This window comes from Festucalex cinctus, chromosome 8, assembly GCF_051991245.1.
Source record: "Festucalex cinctus isolate MCC-2025b chromosome 8, RoL_Fcin_1.0, whole genome shotgun sequence".
Taxonomy (NCBI): Eukaryota; Metazoa; Chordata; class Actinopteri; order Syngnathiformes; family Syngnathidae; genus Festucalex; species Festucalex cinctus.
Genome location: NC_135418.1, coordinates 26,901,589 through 26,925,599, shown reverse-complemented (window position 1 = coordinate 26,925,599; position 24,011 = coordinate 26,901,589). Strand labels below are relative to the sequence as shown.

Below are 24,011 nucleotides of genomic sequence, written 5' to 3'. Positions count from 1 at the left end.
AATTGTGTTAACTATTGAAATCATGTGATTAATTATGATTTTAAAATTTTAATCGCGTGACACTCCTATTTTACTTACAAACTTGTGCAAAGGAATCATAACAACCCAACTGAGCAATAACAAATGTGATATAATATATATATATATATATATATATATATATATATATATATATATATATATATATATATATATATATATATATGTGGATACTAGTGACTAGTCAAACTAGTAATTGACAATGAACAAAATGTCCTGTTTTTTTTTTTTTTTGCCACCAATGTCCATCATGAAACACTAATCCCATCTAGTGGCAGAAAATTAAAAGTTTTCTTCGATGGCTATCGATGGCTAAAAAGATGTACATTTGTAGTTGGTAAACTGTAATTGACAGTAAAAATCTTTATCCAATTAAGTAAGTTGAATCAGGAATTCTTTTTCTGTAGGTTTTTTTTTTTTTTTTTTTTACACACGTATCTTGTTAGTACTTCATCTTAAGTACAGCGTGAGTACTCTTACTACATCTGGTTCTGATATCTACATCTTTCCCTTCTCGCTCCTGCTGCAGTGAATGGGAGAACCTGTAAGTACCAAAGATCTTTTCAACCTCATTCCGGCTATTTATTTTATTTTATTTACCGAATAGACATGAGCGTATGAGGACAATGAAAACGTGTGCGAGTGAGCATCTGTCACCCGCCGCCACGGAAGTGATCTTTGTCTTTGCCTGACAAACCCGACAACCTTGTTCTGTTCCCGTGTCTCTGTGCGTGCGCCCAGGAACCAGTTCAACGTGCGACGCATGCACACGGCGCTGCGACTCAACGAGGCCATCACCAAGAAGTCTTCGGAGGCCAAGCTGGTCCTGCTCAACATGCCCGGGCCACCCAAAAACCGGACGGGTGACGAGAACTGTATCCTTTTGCGGATGTCATCCTGCAAAAACGGGATGAGGTTGACTACAACAAACACGATTTAAAATGGCTGTTAAATGATTATTTTTGATGAGGGGAAGAGAGACGTCTTGTTGAGGGTAAGCAACTATTTGAGGAAATACGGTAAATGTTTGTTTGTGAACAGAACTGTCGCATCGAAAGAGCAACCCAATGTTGGTCTTTTGGGTAGTCGCGCCCTCTGCTGGTTGCTTGTAGCAGTGCAATCATTTTTTTTTTTTTTTTTTTTCCCATCACACTACAATCACACACAGAATGGTAATGCAACATACATAACGTGTTATGTTGAAATGCGGTATTTAAAATTGGCATAATCACAAACAAAAATAAAAGATTATTAATACTAATTTTACGTTATATTTGTACATTTTTTATTTTAAAATAATTAATTTAATAAATGTTAATGTTGCTTGGTCTTGTATTTAAAGCATTTTTAAAAAATAATCATGTACAGTAAGGCAACCATGTTTAATAAGGCGTTTTTTGTTTTTGTTTTTTTAAACGACCATGTTTAATAAGGCGTTTTTTAAGCGACCATGTATATAGTAAAGCTTTTTTTTTTTTTTTTTTTTTTAAACGACCGTGTATATATATATATATATATATATAACGACCATATAGTAAGGCGTTTTTTTTAAGCAACCATGTATATAGTAAAGTTTATCTTTTCTTTTTTTTTTAAAACAACCATGTATAGTAAGGCGTTTTTTAAGCGACCATGTATATAGTAAACCTTTTTTTTTTTTTTTTTTTTTAAACGACCATGTATAGTAAGGCGTTTTTTAAGCGACCATGCATATAGTAAAGTTTTTCTTTTTTTTTTCTTTTTTTTTTAAACAACCATGTATAGTAAGGCGTTTTTTAAGCGACCATGTATATAGTAAAGCTTTTTTTTTTTTTTTTTTTTTTTTTTTTTTTAAACGACCATGTATAGTAAGGCGTTTTTTTAAGCGACCATGTATATAGTAAAGCTTTTTTTTTTTTTTTTTTTTCAACGACCATGTATAGTAAGGCATTTTTTTTAAGCGACCATGTATATAGTAAAGTTTATCTTTTCTTTTTTTTTTAAAACAACCATGTATAGTAAGGCGTTTTTTAAGCGACCATGTATATAGTAAAGCTTTTATTTATTTATTTTTTTTTTAAGCAACCATGTATATAGTAAAGGTTTTTTTTTTTTTTTTTTTTTTTTATAAACGACCATGTTTAGTAAGGCGTTTTTTTAAGCGACCATGTATATAGTGAACCTTTTTTTTTTTTTTTTTTTTTAAACGACCATGTATAGTAAGGCGTTTTTTTAAGCGACCATGTATATAGTGAACCTTTTTTTTTTTTTTTTTTTTTTTAAATGCCCATGTATCGTAAGGCGTTTTTTTAAGCGACCATGTATATAGTAAAGCTTTTTTTTTTTCTTTTTTTTTTCTTTTTAAACGACCATGTTTAGTAAGGCGTTTTTTTAAGCGACCATGTATATAGTAAAGTTTTTCTTTTTTCTTTTTTTCTAAAAAAAACAACCATGTATAGTAAGGCGTTTTTTTAAGCGACCATGTATATAGTAAAGCTTTTTTTTTTTTTTTTTTTAAACGACCATGTATAGTAAGGCGTTTTTTTAAGCGACCATGCATACGCTTATGTCAGTATGGGCACCAAAAAAATAAATAAATACTTGTAAATAAAATCATAATTGTAATTATAATATCAGTACATAATATTTAAAGTAAAATGTATGTAAAGCTTAAATTGTATGTTACTCTTCTTTTGCCCATATAGAGTGAAATTAATTTTCATCAAAAAATGACCATGTATAGTAAATTTTTAGTCTTTGATAGGGCAGCTGGAGGAGCTTACTGAAGTTAAACTCAAACAAAACAAGTCACTTGAATGAAGCACAATTCATGGTGATTGTTTATTGAAGATGCAGATGCGCAATTGGAAAATGATGTTCAATGATTGGTCGCCGGGGCCCCTGGGGAAATGTTGCCTCGCCGCTGCGTTGTCTTGCCTTTTGATTTGTTGTTGCGATTCCATATTGAAGTTCCTTCACCTGTCTTACTCAGACATGGAGTTCCTCGAGGTCCTCACTGAAGGTCTCAACCGGGTCCTTCTGGTCCGCGGAGGCGGACGCGAGGTCATCACCATCTACTCCTGAAAAAGCAAAGCCCCTGCCCCCCCACCCACCTCTTCCCCCCCCCCCTCCAACCCGACCATTACCAAACCCCCCCTCCACCACCCGCCAGCCCTGCTCCTGTGTTATCCGTCTCACCCGAGTCACACTCAATGCTGCTTCATCTTCCATGTCGTCCTCACTGTTTCACGGCGTTATTATAACCGGACAGGCAGCCCCGACTCGGCTCCGGCACCCTGACCAGCAGAACGGCGCCGGGCCAAGTCGTTCGACCGGTTTCGTCGCTTAGACCTAAAGATTGATTGGCGGAGCCGAGCCGCGGCTGCGAATGCATGCTAACTTGTCTTTTCCGTTCGAATCGGTGTCGTTTGCTTACCCAAAAACGTGGAGGGGAAAAGAAAAAGAAAAAAAAAAAAAAAAAAGGCAAAGAAGACAAGACGCTTCAAAAATGAGTCCCGTTGTCGGTCGGGATGTTTGACCGGCGCCAAGACCACCACCAGCCAGGAAAGGGGTCTTCACGTACGAACTGTGAAATCCACGCGAGCCGCTTTAAGCGTTCGCCGCCGTCGTCCTTGTCGTTCTCTCAGTGGTTGTTTGCCCCACCCACCCCCGTAGCCACTGCATGTGCCAAACAAACAAACAAAAAAAACACAGGGAAACAAAGTCTTAATTAATTAGCAAAAGCTGAAAAATCAAAAAGTGGAAAATTAACTAGTTTTTTTTTTTTTTGACATACAAAAAAAATGACTGACCTTCTAGATGATGTTCTATGCGGTTGAAAACAATGTGATCCGACAAAAAGTGGTGTAAACAAATCTTTATAACGTATGAAGTCATTTAGACACATTTTCTTTTTTTTTCTTTTTTTTTTTTGGTGTCAAAGATTAAAAAAACAGACAAATTATAATCAGGCACTTTTTCAGCGCCAAGCGAACGGTACCCGTGTTGAAACAAACAAACGAGGTTAGCTTAGCTTGTAGCCCAACTGTGACTAGCGTGTTAGCATCAAAGCTAGCATCACGATGAGGACGTAAAATGGCGGTGCGGGGGGGTGGGGATGGGACCAGCAGCCCTTTGTGTGGATCCCTGTAAATAATGTACAAGCTCTGACGCTTCGTTGGGTATGAGTGTAGTATTTTTGTGACATATTCCAAGAAAAAAAACAACCAAAAAAAAAAGAGGAGAAACAATCCTTCGCTACGAGGGAGCGCTTGAAAACGGCGGTTTTAAATTTCTATTTATTTATTTATGGGATGGCCTCCGCACGCATTGCACCTGCACTCTTCATGCAAAAGTGTTATTTTTTCATCGAGAGAACAAAAGAAAAATACATATTTATGTTTATAGGCAAGAGTTTATGGACAGTCATCTGCTCGACATGTTTTGTGTCGTGTTTTGCCAAATTTGTATACATTTAAATGTGCCATATGATTTTTACAGAGTTCAAATTCCACACCATCGGAGAACGAAGCGCGCTACTGCTAACGTCTTCGTTCGAAAAGAAAACGATAAAAGAGGTCTACGGGAATTTTAAAGAAAAGAAAAAAAAGAAAAAAAAAGAGCGCGGGATTGTGGAAGCAGATGACGGGAGCTCATCTTTTCCGAGCGGTCTGACGAGACGAGAGGACAGCGGCTTCTGTAGCAAGGAAACCCACTTTTGTCCACCAGACGGACTTCTATGCAGTAGACTCACCAGTGATGTTTTATATACCGAGAAATATACAGTACGTATTTATTATATATACACAAAGGTTGATACCGTACTGTGTGCAAATCTTAAGCCACCACTAGCTTTGTTGTTTTAGGCACCTTTTTCCCAATAGTCAGAATGCAAGATTAGGTAAAAATATATGTAGGCCATTTTGGGAGAAACAAGTTTAAAAATGTGAACCAGATATTTTACGAAAGTGAAACCGCTTCACATTGAGAGTCTGCAAAAATGAGAATCTGAGCTGGTTGACTTTGCGACCTCAATCGGTGTATCGGTGAGCAACGTTCGAATACAGTCGCCGAGTAGGCTTGAAATGTTTGCTAAAAACAAAGCAAAAGGCTTTCATCCCTGATTCCGAGCTCGCTTTTGAGAAACGCCGGTTTGTACACAACTGCAAAATGGAAAATGAACAGGGAAAAAAAATTGTGAGCTTAATTATGGATTGATTTTTTTTCTATTTTTTTTTCCCATCGTTTGAGTAACACTGGCAGCACTTTATCCTAGCGGTTAGCATGTGTGCCTCGGAGCTTTGCGGTTCTGGACTTGAATCCTGGTTCGGGTGTTCCTGTCCTCCCACATAGTTTAAAATTGACCGTAGAAAATCAGTCGTGTGCGGCTCTTCTCAGTCAACCAGGAAGTAATTCCAAAACAACTTTTTTTTTTTTTTTTTTTAACTAATCTGGGCTCAAACAATCAATCTAACGGTGGCTTAGGACTTTGCGCGTGTATATACGCTGGATTGCGCTGGATTGGGTTGAGAAGCTCATCTGGGAAGGAACGTGCAATAGCTCAAACGGGGACTCGCGTTGTTCGTTTTTTCTTAAGGCATCTATTTTGTATAACGTCTTCTGTAGAGTCATCTCGAGTCACTTTATTTGCATTTTTTTTTTTTTTTTTGGGGGGGGGGGAAGTCACTTGCACTTGTAGTAGAACTCTAAATAGATACTTTACATATTTATACATATATACATATATATATCTATATATCTATACAGTATATGAGAATTCCAAAAGAAATTAGTTTCTAGAGCTATTTAAAACAAAACAAAAAAGTTTTCTTTTTTTTGTTTTGTTTTTTTGGTGTTGCTCGAATGTCCAGGACCATTTGTGGTGAATGCTGCTAGTACTGGTAGATGTCTTTGTACTGTACATAAAAGACTACCAAAACCACATCAACACGAGGTGGTCGTTTCGAAAAGGAATACATAACAAAAAAAAAAAAGGGTATAGATGATACATATCAGCGGTGGTGGTTGACGCAAAGCATTAGAAAAAAAAAAAAACTCTACCAATGCAATAGAACACGTTCCTTTCGTTATTATTAAATTATTCGTGACAAACTATTAGGAAATTGCCAAAATTGTGACTATAATTTACAAAATAATCTGAGCGAACTCATCAAAAATAAGTTGGTTTTTTTTTTTGTGGTGGTTTGCGAACATTTGCCTGCATCAACTGAGCCTTTGAAGAAGTCTGAAAAGGAGACGTACGTGCGAGAGGTTTTAACGTAATCTCTTTCCGTGAACAAAAAAAAACAACAAAATCTCAATGTTTTATAATTGCTGTTTGCATGATATCGTGTGGCGATATTTGTTTTCGTGGTTTTTATAGTGACGACGCGCGCTGAAGACGACAAAATGGGGGCTGCCAATCGTCGCTGTAAAAATTGGTCTCGCAAAAATTTTTGAAAGCGTTCACTTTAGCGTTACTTGTTCTATTTCTTGCTGAAAGTAGTCTTGTGAAAGGCTTTTTTTTTTTTTGTTGCGAGGCCTCGGGGTGGTCATTTGTACATATGAATGAAATCACTACAGACACTGTAACTTAACTAGTGTTGTCTTTTCTTGTACACTGTTTGATCACTGTGGACTCAAGTCTTAAGAGTTTTGTAAGATGATGTGCAATATTATTTATCTTTCGAATTTTTTTATTTTTTTTTGCTTTGCTTTCATCATGATATCTTGACACTCGCTTTACACATCCTTCGCGTTCATCCCGAAAAGGAGAGAATGCAAAGTGCCGTTCGTCACCTCAGGTGGCGCCAGAGTGCAGTGCAGATCTTGTCCAGTGAAAACTGCGCGATTTGTTTTCTTAGCCGAAACACAAAGAATATTTTGTAAAAGTGTTCATCTGTCACGCTTTCCTTTTGCTGGCAATGAAAAGCATGTTTCTCCAAATGGTGTAAGTCTTTTCTCCATCCAAAGATAAAGCACATTTATTTTTAATTGATTTGGATAAAAATCTGAACATTTTTTCAAATTTGGACTTTTTATGTCTCTCGTGTCCAAATTTAGAACCTTTTGTTGTTTTGTTATTTTTAGGTTAAAAATCCTAAAACAACCTTTGCTTGAAACATGCTTTTCATTGGAAAATCGTGTTTGTTTTTTAAATATGTGTTACCAAATTTCATATTTTATCACTTTTTTGTTTGTGTGTGTGTTGTGTTTTAAAAACAAATCAACATTTTGAGTACAGAACTTGCTTTTCATTTGAAAATGTGTATTTTTATGAGCTAAAACGCAAAGAAAATGACTTGTTGCATTTTTTGAGGGAAAAAAACATGAAACATCCTTTTCAACCAATCAATCAATCAAACAATCAATCAATCAATCTCACCGTCACACACCAGAGTATTATTGTTCGATGAAAAGCATGCATCTCTTTTATTCAAAATTCTTTTGTCAAATTTTTGTACGAATCGTGGGCTACCAATGTGGACTAAAACGTTCTGACTGGCAGGCAATCACATTCGAATGTACTTTACTTTTTGGCTAAATGCTAAAACTTAGCAGCTTGCATTTCTCCACAATGTCACCCTGTATTAACTTGTGCATGTGCAAAAAAAAAAAAAAACATGTTTATTTTTTTCCCTCATTAAACCAATACTTTGATAAATTGAGTAAACATTGTTTATTCATAAATTTTACATTACGTCTGTAAAGCATGACTTCGTCTTTTTTGTCCCCCCCCCCCCCCATAGCGCATGCGCAAGTCAAGAGCCTGTGGCATTTTGGTGAAAGAAAAAAAATACGATTTTTGCATTTATCCAAAGGTACGTTTGAACGTCGTAATTGCCAGTTAAAAAATGTTTACAGCGGGAGTGAACAATCAAAGTGCGTATCGACGGATGGAAACGTGGTGAATTGATCAATGTTTTTGATTAGACAGGCACGCCATCGACCCCCCATTCATTCCGCACCTTCCCCACAAAAACTGCTTGGTTCCAAGCTGCAAGTACTACCTGCTCATTTTGGCCACTCAGCGCATTTCTTTTGAGTTGTGGGGGAAAAAATTAAGCCTCGCATGCTCTGCCCACTTTCCTATCTCTTGCGAAATACAAGGTGGCCTAACTTGCCGTGTGTGTAGTGCTCTAAATGTTCATCCATCATCCCACAAAGTCCTTCTCCCAACCCTAAATCCCCCTTTCCCCTCCTCCTCCTTAGCCCACAGCGATGTATTTTAAATGTGACGGCAGTATCATTCTTCAAAAGTGATCAAAGAATATAAAACTCGCGCTTCCAACGCTTGGGAGCGGCTCTGCTTGGACACTGACCGCCCCAAGTGACAGTTCGTTTCGGAACCAGCACACACAAACACAAACACAAACACAGCCCCCACCCCAAGCAACAAACTGTAGCATGAGACAAAAAAACAAAACAAAAAAAAAAAGCTGCCGGTGAACATTCCTCAAGTCTCCATCCTTAAATGGATGTTAAGGGCTCTGACAAACAAAAGTGAGCGGGTTGAGGAGCAAAACACCACAAAAACCACACAACTCACATTGTGGTCACCTCCAACTTGGGACGGTGACTTAAAAAATAAAATAAAATAAAAGTAAAACAACAAAATTAACGTCTGTCCAAGTGCTGCGAGCAGAGCCGCTTTCAAGCCACAGTGTAAACATTGTGTGCATGCACGTTATGAACATGACAATAATATATTTGGGTGTTTGTGCTCTCAAGTGTTTTATTTTTTTAATTTTTTCCTTCTCTTTCCGGTCGCACGATTCTGTATTTCCCACCTCTTTTAGCACAGGAAGTGTTTCCAAATATGAGTAGAGTACAAGATTCTATTTTTCATGTATTATCTAGAGAAAATGATTACCATAAATATATATAAATATATATATATATAAATATATATAAATATATATATATATATATAAATATATATAAATATATATATATATATATAAATATATATATATATATAAATATATATATAAATATAAATATATATATATATATATATAAATATAAAAATAAATATATAAAAATAATGGGATGTGCAAATATGTGCTCCAGTGAATTAGATGCAAACATTTTGGGGGAGAAATTGTTGTCAAAAGATGAACAAGAGATGTGCCAAAGTAGCAAGGAAAGTTCAAAAGAGATACGTCTGAACAATTGCAATTCAGAAAATCAATTCAAAAAGTGCAAAACATGTATGCTCGAATCATTAATTTCAATACTTTTCAAACAGCCAATCCCTAAAATATCTACCAAAAATTACTTTCACTATTTCTTCACTTTCCTATAAATAATCATCAAAATTGGAGAAAAAAAAAAAAAAAAAAGTTAGGCTATAATTACCCTGGCGTAGCTCCACTTTTGGAAATATTTACCAGCTCATACAAGTAAAAACACAACCAATATTAGTGAAAAATTGATGAATGTGGGGTTTCTATTCATACATGGCGAGAATCCCCGTCTTGTTTTTAATTCACTGGAGTCGTGGGAAACACTTTGTATGGATGCTTGAAAATGTAGTCAAAGGTTTCATATATATATATATATATATATATATATACTGTACTGCGAACACACATCACAACTACGAAAGTTTAGGTTTTTTTTCCCCCCCTTGAGAATCGGTCATTGTGTGTGATAAAGCTGTATTGTTCCTTTCAGTTTTGTGGGTGGGATGTGTTTTGCACTTGTGCTTGTGGGGGGGCTGGTGGTGAGCAAGAGGGTGGGCTACGTGTAAATAAATTAAATACAGTTAGTGTGGAAGTGTTTATTTTGTGTCAGTGTAAGTTAAATATTCTAAGGTTTGAAAAAAAATGAGAAAAGTCAACATGTATTCTCTATTGTGTTTCATGGTACATTTAAAAAACAAAAAGAGTAGTTTTATCTTACATTTCAAATGCTTCTATCTCTATGGCTTCTGGCTATGATACCCGTTCTATTTTATAGATTTGTCAGCACAAAATGCAATAAACCAATACCATTTTATTACAGCAGTTGCGTGGTGACTTTTTTTTTTTTTTAATGGAATCAAAAGGAGGATGAGCAATCTATGAACTGAAACATTCACATGCTGGGGAGAAAGTTGCAGAATCATCCTAACACCAACTACAACATGGACATCAAAGAATGAGATGCAATTATTCACAAAGATAAAAAAAAAACAACAACAAAAAAAGGTTAAAATTGTTTACAAAACACGTCTAGAACGTCTCCTACTACTCAGTAATGTCGGGGGTACATCTGTGCCATGGGGGCCATGTTGCCTGCTGGTCTACCCGATGGAAGCTGCTGCTGTTGCTGCTGTTGCTGGAGGTGCGCTTGGGACTGGTGGTGCATCGGCTGCTGTTGCGACTGCTGTTGCTGTTGCGCCGGCAGGCCGCCGGCGTTCACCAGGTGGTTGAGAGCCGGCCCACTCTGGATCAGAGTGTCCAGAGCTTTCTGGACACTCGGGTTATCAAAATTGATACCACCTGCAGAGTTGCCAGCTCTCGGACCACCGGCGGGGGTGGCGCCAGATTGGGCGCGGCCCATGGGGGCGCCATAACCCTGGGACGTCGCCCCGCCGGGCCGCGCCGAGCTGTAGTCCTGGGACTGAGCGCCGCTGGCGGAGGAGCCCGAAGTGCTTCCTTGCATGCCCGTGCTGCTCTTGAACAGACTGAGGATCTTGGCCTGGAGCTCCTGGTTGGGGCTGGTCGGCGCGCTCAGAGGAGTCGAGATTGGTGCCATGTGGCCGGATTGGGGTGCCATGTGGCCGGATTGGGGTGCCATGTGGCCGGATTGGGGTGCCATGTGGCCGGATTGGGGCGCCATGTGGCCGGATTGGGGCGCCATGTGGCCGGATTGGGGCGCCATGTGGCCCGACTGGGGCGCCATGTGGCCCGACTGGGGCGCCATGTGGCCCGACTGGGGCGCCATGTGGCCCGACTGGGGCGCCATGTGGCCCGACTGGGGCGCCATGTGGCCCGACTGGGGCGCCATGTGACCGGATTGGGGTGCCATGTGACCAGATTGTGGCACCATGGAGCCGGATTGAACCGCCGACATGTGGCTAGACTGCTGCGGCGCCATGAGACCGGCCTGCGGAGGCACCATGATACCAGGGTGCGATGCCATGTGGCTGGACTGCTGTGGCACCGGGCGGGCAGAAAGGGAGGGAGGCAATGTCGCCACGGAAGCCGAGGGCTGCGCGTCCGCAGCGGCAGGAATGGCCACAGCTGTTAAGAGAGACGTTAGCATTTTCGCGTGACATTTGCCCGCCGCGTCGGCGTGAACGATGACGAGTTGTACCTTGGTTGGGGTCGGCAGGATTTCGCGTGAGCCGCGCCCGTTTATCAGTGAGGTACGCGATCAAACCTTCCAGTTCCTCCGGTGTTAAAAACCTACAACAACACACAAGGTTCCAAACAGTTACTGACCCAAGGCACGATGACGCAATACTTGACATTTGCTAAACAGGGTTTCCGCAAGTCATTGAAAAGCATAAAAATGGAGCATTAAAAATTGAAATATATCCATCCATTTTCTGAATCGCTTACTCCTCCAAGGGTCGTGGGGGGGGGGGGGGGGGGGCTATCTCAGCTGGCTATGGGCAGCAGGCGGGGAACACCCTGCACCAGTACAATTGATGTTAAAAAAAAAAAAAAAAAAAAAAAAAAAAAAACGTTCATGCTTTATTTTACACCAAAATTTATAAATAATAAATGTGATAAAAAAAATAATGTTTTTTTGTGGGGACTGGTAACCAGTTGTGATTTACAACGAACAAAATGGCCTGGAGTCCATGAGTTGCTTCATGTTCCAAATTCAAATCGCACAGTTTGAAAAGAAAAATGAACAGTTTCCATCACCAATGCCCAGCATAAAACACATAAGCCATCTAGTGGCAGAAAATTACTCAAATATAAATCTATGACTGTTTGGTATATCTTTAACTTCAAATAACTATGAAATAGTCACTATAAAATTACTGTATCACTGAAATAAACAATATGACCACATTTGTATTTGCCAACTATATTTGTCCACTTTCATGGTCATTAAGAAGAGCATGAAAAACTAGCAAACGAGTTACGTAATGGATACATACTAACAATTCATAAATGACAAAATAACTTACAAAACCAGCATTGTGGAAGTCATCTTGTTCCTAATTGGGGTAGACTATTGACCGTTCATTTGAAGTCAATGAAAAATGTCATTTCTAGCGACACTTTTTGATCAATCACGGCATTCCGTTACGCAACAGCATGCTTGGGAATCCAAACAGCAGGTAACTCGGCACATTACCTGTTCTCTGTGAGCAGCGTGATGGACGTCAGCACGGAGACGGGGTGGCTCTCGCGGTCGGGCTCGCGCATCAGCACGTCGTCGGCCATTTTGGCGGCCTTGCGCGCGATCTCCTCGCGGTCCTTCTCGCGGTTCTCCATCTTGTAGGTGTCGTAATTGTGGCCAATCAGCATCAAGGCGTCTTGCATCGGCATGTTGCGGTGCTCTGATGACATTTTGATGGACAGGTACAATTTTTGACACACCGATTTAAGATAATTACAAGATCTTTAATGCCATGTGTGACATGCTTTTGTCAAAATACCCAAAGGATAAAAAAACTATAACACTCTTGGCCCTTTTTTTTCCCCTCGCTAAAATGTGGCTATTTTGAGGGGGCGGTCCTGTCTCATGGAAATGACAGGATGTTCATCCCTTCAGAGGGGTGTGCCAAATAGAATACTGCTTTCATAACATGACAATTAGAGACACAGTGTCCAATAAAACTAAGCTATTACCATTCTATTTGCCAAGATATTTGCACATTTGGATTTATTTTGCCACTTTGTCGACAGCTCAAATTTTTACTCAAGTTGCAACATACCAGAGTCGATCGCTAAATTACACAAACGCAGTATAAAAAGTTGTAATTATAATATTACGTTAGCTCGTCTTCTTTGTACATCACGTTGAGAATGTTGTATACCCTTCAACTTGGATAACCCCATCCAACAGAGGCAGAGCTACTTCTGCACTCAAGCTGATGTATACTAAAAAAAAACAGCGTTACATTACCTTGAGGCGTGCCAAACAGGATGTTGACCGTGCAGGATCGGTGCACCTGGTGCTGCTGGGTAATGATGATGGCAAACGGCGTGCGAGCGCGGCCCACATCCTCAAGCGCCTGAGTCAGTGACACCTCCGTGTTGAGGAAGATCAGGTCCACCACCATGCCCAAGTCGTGGACTTTGCGTCCGACCGTCTCGGCATACTCCCTGCTGTTGGTTTGAAGACACACAAATAATTGAGCCACATGAAGTGAAAAACAAAACAAAAAACAAAAACAAACACACATGAACTATTTCTCTAACGCACAAAGTGATATTCTGAGGTAAGAGCGTAAGCTTACTTCTGTGCCTTGTTGACGACAATCACGGAGCAGTCGACTGGGCGATCAGTCTCGCGGCGTCGCTGCAGTTCCTCATAGTACTGTCGATAGAGTTCGTTACGCCGGCGCTCTTCTGGGCGAACATGCTCCTCTGCTGGTGAGGACAAAAGAGGTTCGTATTTGACAATTATATCCACATTGAAAAAGTTCAAAACATTAACATTAACCACGACAATCAACAAGCAAGTTTTGTTAAAATCAAAATCTGCTGGATTGAACGCACTGGGTGATTCAGCATGGAATGACCCTAAAATGAAAGCCAAACAGCAACACGTAACCTCCCAAATGCCAGCTCCAGCTCACGTATGGCCTGAGTGAATTAACCCATTAAGGCTGGGAATTACCATTAAAGCGAGAGCACTCCAGCGCTCTTTCTCCCTTTATAGCCAGGAGAGCGGATGTGTCATTTGGTTTTGTTATGACCAGTTCTTGGTCTCTTAGCCGATGAAATGCAACAGAACACGCACTAGGAGGTGATGTGGGCATCGTATCAGGTCCTGGAATTTTATTCGAGCATTTATGGTCGACGCAGATTCGCGGGAGTTATGAAATAAATGACGCGTTTGACGACGGCGCGAGAGGAATTCTAATCAGTGTAACCAGTTGACAGTGGCATATTAAGAAATATGCTTGTAGACAATGAGGGTGTTGAAAATTCGAATGGCTTTATAATGGAACGGACGACGAATAATTACCACTCAATCTCCCGAGGTTATTACAACTGTGCTCCAGTGTTGAAGATAAATATATACACTAAAATTACCCATTTAACAGCGTAAGGTAGAAACACACTTTTTTATCTAATCAAAGAATGAAATGCGACCTTTCATGTGGTATGCACGTTGTATATGTAATAAAACCACACAATATTCTGTTTGCCTTGAAAGAAGAGTTAAAATGCTCAAAATTGGCTGGCACTGTGGGGGTTGTTTTTTTGCAGTAAAAGACTATAATAAACTTGTGTTTGTGTGAACGCCACAGCTATAAACTCTGAAATGTTTTTTTTGCATTATATTTCTGCTTCAGGAGCTGAGATATCAATTATTTTTAATATTGTTGAATTTCCAGGAAAACTCTAAAGTCACCCATAGTTTTTAAGAGGTATGGTTTGCTAGGTGCTTTAGACCTTAATGGATTAAATATGGCTAATGTCATTTACTTGGTAGTCATGATGGAGTTGTGAGAAACAACGAGTCACTTAAAAACACACGGATGACGTACCTTCAGCCTCACGCCGCCCATTCCATGGATCTTTGTACTGGTCCCTGAAGGGGTGATCCTTCCTTCTGCCGTAGTAATCGTCGCCGTTTCCTCCACGGTTGTAACGGTCCTGTTCCTCTCTGCTGCATCGAAATATTGAAGAAAGGTTTAAACAACAAAAGGCTGTATGCGGTTCCAGCTGCGATGTAGAGACATTACTTGTAAGCGGGATCTCGCGGCGGCCCTCTCAGGTCCTTGTCTCTGCTCTCCGAACCGCGATAACGGTACTCGTGGTCGCGGGGATGGCTCCCCATTCGTGGCTCTCTGCCGGAATCTCGAGCGGGTTCCCTGGGCTCTCTCCCGTCACGTCCATCACGCAAGTCGCGATCTCTGGGTTCACGGGCATCGCGATCTCGGCCGTCACGAGGGAACACTGGTGAACGGGACCGAGGTCGGGGATCCTTGCCGTCCCCGTAACCGCCATATGGCCTGAGCAAAAAGTTCAAGTAGTGAGAGGACGGCACGTTCTCTACTTTCTTTATTGTTAATAATCTGGAAATTTAAAATACCGGTACTGTACTTATGATGCCAATGATTAGTTACAAAGTACATCTGCGCCAAATAAATCCAATCCAGGAGACTCCAGTCTTTATTTCAATGAATAAAAGCAAGTGTTTCTTGATCCAACTGATCTGAAATCCAGCGCTAAAAATAAAAAATCCACCTTTGGATTGCGGTTTATTCGGGATATGAGCGTTTTCCCCGAACGTCGCACCATGCTGTAAATAAGCAGTCACAAATTCAGAAAGACAAAAAGAAAAAGAGGGGGGGGAGAAAAAGACACACCCAAACTTCTCAATCATAACGAGAGTAATAGAGAAAATTGAAAAGCAAAATGAAAAGCAAAATTGCCTTGGAGCATTCATTCATGCTTGGAATGGTCATCAAAAGAGGTTGGAGTAAAACACACCAACATTGCTGTTGTGGAAAAACGACCGACAAAACGTGGACGAGGTGAGTGAAAACTTGCAGGACTGGTGTCACAAAAGTAAATCCAGAAATTTTCCTTCAATGTGTGGCGTTAAGCGTTGTGGGATGACACATGCCTGCCCCGAGCATCCGACAATTTCCGGCCGATTTTAAAACGAGGACGACGTCGAGATGACCAAGATGACAGAAGGGTCCTTCCCGTAGCGCATGAAGGTGTGGCAGAGAAGGCAGGGAAAGTGTGTCGGTTCAAGGGGTTTCGTCAAAGCTTATTTTTTTTTAGGGAGATAAATACCATGCCATGATTAAAATTGAATTTCTTGGCACAGGACCCATGTCTTTGATTTTAATTTTATTAGGTGTTGAGATATACTAAATGTGTTTGACATTTGTATTTAGATGTATTTATTCAAAAATGAATTGTCACTAATTTTGTGCCATCACAGAGATGCATGTACTAGTTAATGTTTTATGTTATGTTATGGTTGTTTTTTGTGTTTCTGTAAAGTGCTTTGTGACAGCTCAGGCTGTTTGAAAGCGCTATATAAATAAACTTGAGTTGAGTTGAGTAAGGCAGACTGAATAAGCCCAAGTTTATGTAGAATAACGACAACACTTGACACCATTGTGTTTATAGCGCATAGAAGTGGTCTTCTGTCAAAACAGACTTCCAGGAGGACGCCAAACAACCCAAATTTATTCACAAGTTTGAAGGTATGGAGATCCACCACTAATCTACCGGTACTGCCAACATCGTAATGGAAACCTCATACACACACACACACACAAAAAAAAGTGCTGAGCACAACGGTGAATGAGTGTGCCTTCTTTTATTACGGTGTCGTTCATAACCTTGAAATGTCGAATGTCAGGGCCGACGCAACCAAGAATCCACTGCAAACGTACGCAAAAAACTGAATTTATCAGACACACAAATGTCTTTCATGAGCATAAATGCTATGACAGTTCACATGAATAACTGCATTAGTCTAATATAAGCAAAGCCTATCAAGAGACTAAGCTCGTTATTGAAGGCAACAGGAATTTAAATGAGCAACTTGTCATGCATTGAGACTAAAGTTGAAACCAATTTCTGTGGTCGGCTGAAAAAAAATATTAATCTAGTGAGGCTATTTCTCGACTCATAGGGATTGCCTTTAAAATTTCCCGAACTTTCCTTTCTTATCTGAGCCAAACAAGCCAGAGTTACTTATGGTGGGTGGGTTGTCTTTAAAATGTTGAAAATCCTTTGAAAACATTCCTTGACACTCCCTTTAAAACACATACACCTTTAGCCACTGGATACATCTGACCAACCTTTACAAAAGGTTGGCCTTTTTACCCATAAACCTTTTCAAAACAGCTATTTCAAGCAACAGGGATGAAGTTTACTGCAGTTTCACGAAACTCGCATAATAGCCGCTGTCAGATGGTGATGGTTCGGAATAGTCACATTCATTTTTTCGGAAGCACCTTTTCACCCTCCATGACGTGATGACATTTTCCACAGAGATTGGAAAGAAAAAAAAAGGTGGTATGAATCAGGACGCAAGCTCAGTTGATACTGTAACATACCAGGAAGTGTAAAAGTTATCGCGCACGTTATCGCTTTGATTAACCACTATGGTCATAATTGTTTTTAGAACTTTCAGGAATGGCGAAACTCTCAATGTTCTTAACTCCCGTTCAAACAAATTGCAGTACTGAGCAGAATGCTGGCTATAGAGGTTTTGCCCAAACGTGAATGCATCCGACCTTCTCTTGATTGACATCTTTATGAAATGGAATCAATGGAATTCTAAATGTTCCATTAATCAACTAATCCACGATTAAGGCCATCCATTCAAAATGAAAATCTATCAGTATGAATGTGTGAATATACAAATTGTGACATTCCCTAACCAGGTTTATTTTTCCTCAGTGAAATTGTGCTGCCTTTAGTTTGAGTTTACAAGAGTGATGCGGTGTAATCGATTATTTTATTGTCACCTTTTAATGGTTATAATTCAGTGATATAAATTTGTGGCAGTTTTGTTGCGACTCAGTTTGCTACACGCAAGGATAATGGAGGAGCACACCAGACAGGGTATTGCTGCTTAATACGTTTCTGGCTTGGAGACTACATGCCTACGCAATGATTAATCACTGTATAAATATATCCAATGTGCATGTGTACTGCAATGAGGAACATCAAGTAAAAAGTCTCTGCTCACTCCGATAAATTTGGACTGTTCAGAGTTCTGTTGCGAAGGACAATGACAGCAACCAGAACATAACTAAATATTGGCTGATGGTCCATGTTTTTGTAAAGAGGCCATTTATCTGCTGTCTGTACCTGCGTCAAAATTCACAAGGCCGGGTCCTCCTCGTTGGTCAACGCGTTACCGATAAGCAACATTGACTATCCATTCCTATGCAAATCCGTGCGCGCTGTCGAGTCACGTCGGGAGTGACGTCAAGCAGCCGCCAAATTCACCCTTCGGAGGACCCAGTATTCTTAATATGTACAAAACCAGTATTCACTCTACGAGACAGGAAGCTAAAACAGTTGCACACGATGTGAAACAGTTTCTTGAAAGGCACATGCATTGATTGTAACCTAATATCAGGTGCCACTCCTAAAGAGACAGTAGATCTTCACATCCGATCCCGGGAATTGTTAACTCAATCCAACATCACCATCAGTAAGGTAATGGAAGCCTTCTCAGTGGACGGCCATGCCAAAGACTGGAAAGACTTGAACCTTTGCGCAGATGTGCTTCCTCTCCAGAGTACACCGGATTCTAGACTCCATGTCCCTTCAATGGAATCCAACGCCAGATAAACATGAAGTCTTGGAGACGTTTAGGCCGAGGTAACGAGAATAGGAAACGCATTTCTACTGGTGTCTGTTTTCACTGGCCCAGATATGTCAGCCATAATAACCCCAGCCATGCTTCCTTACTCAGAAGATGAACGGTCGTTTTTTCCCTTCTGTAATGGCACTTGCCAAATGTATGGAATGCAGTGGAGGTGGGTCCAGTCTTGCTGACACCTTTTGGAAGCGATCACAGGAAACAGACTGACATGCCAAAAGGTCAAAGTAGGGAATGTTGTCCTACTTAAAGACAGCCAGTCAAAGAAATGAGCGGCCAGTGGGACTGGTTGTGGAGCCGTTTCCAAGCAGTGATGGGAAAGTCCGCAAGATGCAAGTGCAGATCATCAAGGATGAGACGGCCAAGGCGATCCTGTGACCAATCTCAGAGATAGGGATTCTTCTTTTAGAGAAGTCTGAAGTACCTGCAGAATGTGTGCACTGTGTATATTTGTATTGATATACAGGGTCAATCAAAAAGGATGACCCGATTTCATGATCAAATATTCTATGAAAAAAAAATAGCAAAAAATAACACTTATAATAAATGTATTCTAGCCAAGTTTTATTTCACGTTACAAGTGCTGAATATGGCCTTCCCTTGCAGCACGAACATCATCAATACGATGAGAATTCTTCCCAAACACGTTGAAGCACATCAGGATCAATTAAATTGATTGCTGTTGTTATTCGATGTTTTAAGTTTTTCCGGTCAGTTGGCAATGGCAGAACAAAGACTTTTACACACCCCCAGAGAAAAATAAAATATCACAAAGTGTGAGGTCAGGAGATCTAGGAGGCCAAGCGCAAAGAGCATTTTTTTTTTTTCTGTCAGTGTCACGTGACAATTACAGAAAACTGGGAAATCTGATCTTTCACACACCCACATTCCCTCATTCTGATTCATACATTTACTTACGAAATATTTGATCATGAAATAGGGGTCATTCTTTTTGAATCACCCTGTATTAATTATATGGCTTTAATTTGAGTTTGCAAAGATGAAAGAGCTATTTGGTGGAACCTTGTGACACTTGTGACTCAGATTTGCATACAAACAGATGATACATAGGGCATTGGACATGTTATTGCTCCGGAACACTGATATGTTTCTGCATTGGAGAAAGTAATTATCAAGCTCTTTTTAAATAGCCAATGCTTTAAGTATTTAAAGAAGAACATCAAGTTTTGTTTAGGCATTCAAGCTCTGTTTAGCTCGTAGCTATTTTGTGTAGCTCATATCTCCAATCTGTTGATTTCTTTGTTACGGTTTACAACAATTTGCAAATGACCACTAAAATACAAATGAGACCAAACTTGGTGTGTTTATTGGAGGAGACATTTAACTGTTAGCTGGATGCCGAGCTACGCACAAGTAAAAATAATGCAAACAACTTCCACATTACTGGCTTTGCACACCTCGATCAACGTTAAAACGCTTTGTTAAATCCATCCGCCATACCCACTTAAGGTTTAGAATCTTGTTTTAGTTGTTCGTTTTTGAACGGCGGCTGCTTTGGACGCGATGGTAGGTCTTCCCACCGAATTTGTGTTACTTTACCTGCGTGTAGGGCTCTGCTGGGAATGAGGTTTAGTAGCCCGTCGCTCCACTGCCATATTTACATCTGAAAATAAATCAATCCAAACGTTGAACAAAAAACAATGGCATATCAATCAGATTACGCGCAGAATGAACGGAAATTGGCCATGTCAAAGAAATTCCAATGGTCCAAAACGAAAATGTGCTCCGTGTTATTCCAAACTTGGGCTTCCGTACTGGACGAGAGACCAAAATGCAGCGCATGAAGTTGTTGTCTGTCAAATTGGGTTCAAAATGACGAGGAGAAAAATTCTTTTCCATCAACAAGTTGGTGACGTGCCGTATTTCGAAAACACATTAAAGGCATTACAAAGTAAATGCAAAGACGATTCAGTAAATTGAACTAATTGTACAACTGTTTATTTACGTTGTAAACTAATCATTAAAAATGTCGTCAACAAAGCTTCCATGCAGAAAAGGTCAAACATGGTAATGAATGTCATCACGTACCATCCATGTGCTGTATTTTAATTTGTTAATACAACTTTAATAATTTGTTAATACAACACAAGTTAATATGTAGCTAGCCCAGCAATTTTATTTATGAGTGTGACTTTTTTTTTTAATCTTCTTATCTCATCATATTTATAAGAAGTATAGTCAGGCTTATTGCAATTAAGGCTTACCTATTTTATAACCTTTATACATTCGACCCTTTTGGGCCACAATTGCAGCTTCAGCTTCCTCTACACGTTCAAATTGTACAAATCCATATCCACGGAACATGGAAACGCCTGAAAAAATGGAAATTTTAAGGAGGTACAAAGAAACACTGGAGTGGATACCTACCCATTTAGCCAAGCATGGTGGGAATAAAGTTACAGTGTTACATGCTTAGGTAGGAGTCAAGACAAATACAAGCTGCAAATTAGACAAAATGTCTACAGTTCACAACTGTCAATTCTGTTGCTTATGATGAGATATTTACTGACCAAGTATCTTTCCGTATGGAGTGAAAATGTCTTCCAGCTCTTTCCTATCCATGTCGTTTGTTGGCAAATTCCCGACAAAAATCCTTCGTTCCATTTCTCGGGGGTCGGTGCTGCTGCAGGTGCGTGAGAAGTGCACCGGCGGCGATGAACTCCGGCTTCGACGACGAGACATGACTTGATCCCCCAAGGTTTCGCGGATTCGTTCCTCGTATGTTCGGAAATGCTCGGAAAAGTTTAGTTTTGAGCGGATACAAGCGTCCACGATCCTGAAACATGTCAATGGGGTGACAGAAGAGATTAAAATTTCTCTGTAAAATGAAATGTTGTAAAAGGAGCAAAGAGGTTGCGCATTGGAAATGAGTAAATTCAAATAACGCAGCAAACGCATCACAGATCCGGAATTCCGTTAAAAAGCATGTTCTCTCGATGTGGATCCTTGGTTTGAAATTTGATGCAACAAACGATTGGAACAAAGAAACGATTGGGATTGTTTTAGTTGGTTTTATTGATGGCCATACAAGTTCTCCAACAAGCTCGGCAAGGATCACCACTGCAATTTTTACAAGGGCCGTTTTGTACTGGTTGCAAAATTGAAATCCTGTTCCGGGTCGTCCCATTTCAAAATGTGTTAAGCGACTTAACCCAAGAAAATCATAAATTAGAACAGAAAATTGCCAGTAATTTTATGCACTTTTAAGAAAAAAATAATGTTACTGAGATATATACAGGGTTACTGGCCGTGTTTTTATTTGCCTGGAGGCCTGCCAGCCTTTTCTTGTGCCCCTGCTGTTGAGGCGAAGCCCCCCAATCAAATGATTAGTCGTCAGAGGTGCTGTGCACTTCCTTGCTGATGAACAGCTAATAGCAATCGCTGCATGTCGGTCGGTCGACGTCCAGTTCGTGGTTTGTAACCCCCCCCCCCAAAAAAGCAAAAAAAAAACAAAACAAAAAAACCGACGGAAGACGCTTCGGCGCGTGTCGTTCGCCCTCTCCCCCACAGTCGATTAAATGTTTTGCCGCTGGCCATCCGTCAGCACCACCTGAGCTTCTTATTTTACATGATCCGAAGTCACTGCGCAAACTCGCTCACAATGCACCATTCATAACCTCAAGACCAAGAACCCCCCTGTACAATGAAAACTTTTTGTCTTGGCAAAAACAACTACCGTCCGGGAAAAACGAAAAGCTGTATATCGCCTGTTCAGACCGATGCGCCCCTGTGAAAGTGCACAAACTCTTACTGTCCAAAATGAAATTATATCTTTGAATGTTGAAAAATCAAGGTCCGAGATGGCAAAATCCAGTTGTGTAATTTCCTTGTCCTCCTTGGCTGCCCCTCCACGCAAACGGAAATTCAAATGCCCCGACGAAAAATTGTGTTGGAGAAATGAAATTATTTTGACAAATGTAGAAACCAAATGGCTCCTTATGAGTCTTGCTGTCAAGACAAACGTCTACTTTTGAAAGGTTTTTGATGGCACGACGCAAAATTATTTCATTGAAAGAACAATGCAGGCATCACAAACAAGAAATGACAGGCAAACATTTGTTATGCTGCTCAACAAACAGTCGCACAAATACCTTGGTGGGAATCCGGAAGGTGAGGATGGTGGTTCCAATCAATTTGATAAGCGTCTGAAAGACATCACACAAAGTGTTATTAGGGGTCATTTTTCAGGAAACCTGGTGGCCAACATTCGCATATCACGCGACCACATCCAGAAAGCTGGTAGGCTTTGACGTTTGCAATGCCAGCGAGAGGGAAAATTGGCAATTTCAATCAACAGCATAAAGCTGTTAATTATGCAATTGATGAAAATGTATGGATTAATGTATTTACTTATTCACAATACAACACAATATTAATCACACTAGCATACTTACACCAGTGGGTCTGAAAACATTACTGCATGGGTGCCTTTGGTTCTTCTAATGTGATATGAGAGGCACTTTGAACTTGTAAGCATGTGTAGTTATGAATGTGTTCTACGTATGTTTCAAAGCCAATTTCGAACTAGCAAGTGTTTCATTCTTTACCTGAACAGAAGTGAGTTTTTCGACTTCGTGACAACTGTATATGTAGCCATCCTTCCTACTGTTGACATCCGCTAAGCGGCGCACTTGCAATGCAATGACAACCGAGGGTTACAAGACACAATCATGCGCTGTGGCCTGTGGCGTATTAACCAATCAATCAAACCGCGTTTTCATCGGTATTTCATCCAAGCAATTGCATTAACCGACAAAAGCGCTACTTTGTATTTGTATTAGGGTCTGCGGACATCAAATGTTGGTTCAAATCAAGCGCGAATCGAGTGCATTTGCCTTGCCTCATGCGTGTGTCGATTCGACTGTGAAACAGACAATATGGAGTCCGCCGCCAAAGAACGCGCAACCCCCTGCAAATGGCGACGTTAATTAAATAAATAAAAATAAAAGACTAGCCCCAAAAGAGCAAACAAAACAGATATCTATCATTAACGAGCACATTCAGTCGCTTGCTTAATCGCAATTCAACGTTGTCTTTGATTCGTGCCTCATGTCGCGCCGCATTATGTACGTAACCGTGTTAGGCATTAGCTGTTAGCTTAGCTCGCAAAGCAAACAAACTTGTACGGGTTCAGGCAGGCGTTTGCTTCAAAACGGAAATAAGCCACGTTTTTCCAGGACATCAAGACCATAGATGGTTACCTTCAAAAGAGGATTTAATCAGTTTTTATCCCGTCAAATCCACGTCTCCGTTGTCTTCAAATCGCAGCCCCCCCGTTTCTTCTTCTTTAGGCTTTTAGGCCAGATGCAGATGAATGCGGATATGTATTGCTACGTACCTTTGCTCGCTGCCGCCGCCTGTAGGTCGGAGGTATAGCTAAACACACACATGCCGGTGCCATTTGTGATATCAATGGATAAAAATAGAACAAAAATAAGAGTCGCATTGAGGAGGGATTAAATATAAATCCAACCCGACAA

The 24,011-nt window shown here is 40.3% G+C and overlaps 2 protein-coding genes across 14 annotated transcripts in view; one reads left to right on the top strand and one right to left on the bottom strand.

Annotated features, from left to right (window-relative positions):
* slc12a5a (solute carrier family 12 member 5a) overlaps window positions 1-10,025 on the top strand; it is a 135,646-nt gene extending 125,621 nt beyond the window's left edge. For 3 of the 6 annotated variants that reach the window (XM_077528391.1, XM_077528393.1, XM_077528395.1), the window contains exons 24-26: window positions 569-583; window positions 781-914; window positions 3,011-10,025. In XM_077528391.1, the coding sequence (XP_077384517.1) occupies window positions 569-583; window positions 781-914; window positions 3,011-3,102 (241 nt within the window). In that variant the 3' untranslated portion in view covers window positions 3,103-10,025. The remainder of the gene's footprint in view (window positions 1-568; window positions 584-780; window positions 915-3,010) is intronic. The other 3 variants (XM_077528392.1, XM_077528394.1, XM_077528397.1) reach the window with 1 other exon arrangement.
* ncoa5 (nuclear receptor coactivator 5) lies at window positions 9,788-23,886 on the bottom strand. Of its 8 annotated transcripts, none has more exons than XM_077528399.1 (12): window positions 23,733-23,886; window positions 22,623-22,676; window positions 21,042-21,307; window positions 20,736-20,843; window positions 20,071-20,134; window positions 14,888-15,157; window positions 14,690-14,811; window positions 13,430-13,562; window positions 13,096-13,298; window positions 12,322-12,526; window positions 11,323-11,414; window positions 9,788-11,249 (listed from the first exon to the last, which is right to left on the bottom strand). In XM_077528399.1, the coding sequence occupies exons 3-12, from the start codon at window positions 21,211-21,213 to the stop codon at window positions 10,255-10,257; spliced, it is 2,364 nt and encodes a 787-aa protein (XP_077384525.1). In that variant the 5' UTR covers window positions 21,214-21,307; window positions 22,623-22,676; window positions 23,733-23,886; the 3' UTR covers window positions 9,788-10,254. The 8 variants fall into 8 exon arrangements, with proteins under 8 accessions (XP_077384525.1, XP_077384528.1, XP_077384529.1 ...); XM_077528402.1 differs by having other exon boundaries at window positions 13,430-13,559; XM_077528403.1 differs by having other exon boundaries at window positions 14,690-14,808.
* Between the last annotated feature and the right edge of the window lie 125 nt (window positions 23,887-24,011).

Coding starts and splice junctions, on each gene's coding strand:
- ncoa5 (XM_077528399.1), bottom strand. CDS start 21,213: ATGTCTCGTCGTCGAAGCCGGAGTTCATCGCCGCCGGTGCACTTCTCA. Junction 20,135..20,735: donor GTATAAAGGTTATAAAATAG/GTAAGCCTTAAT, acceptor ATTTATTTTCAG/ATGTAAATATGGCAGTGGAG. Junction 11,250..11,322: donor TCCTGCCGACCCCAACCAAG/GTACAACTCGTC, acceptor CTCTCTTAACAG/CTGTGGCCATTCCTGCCGCT.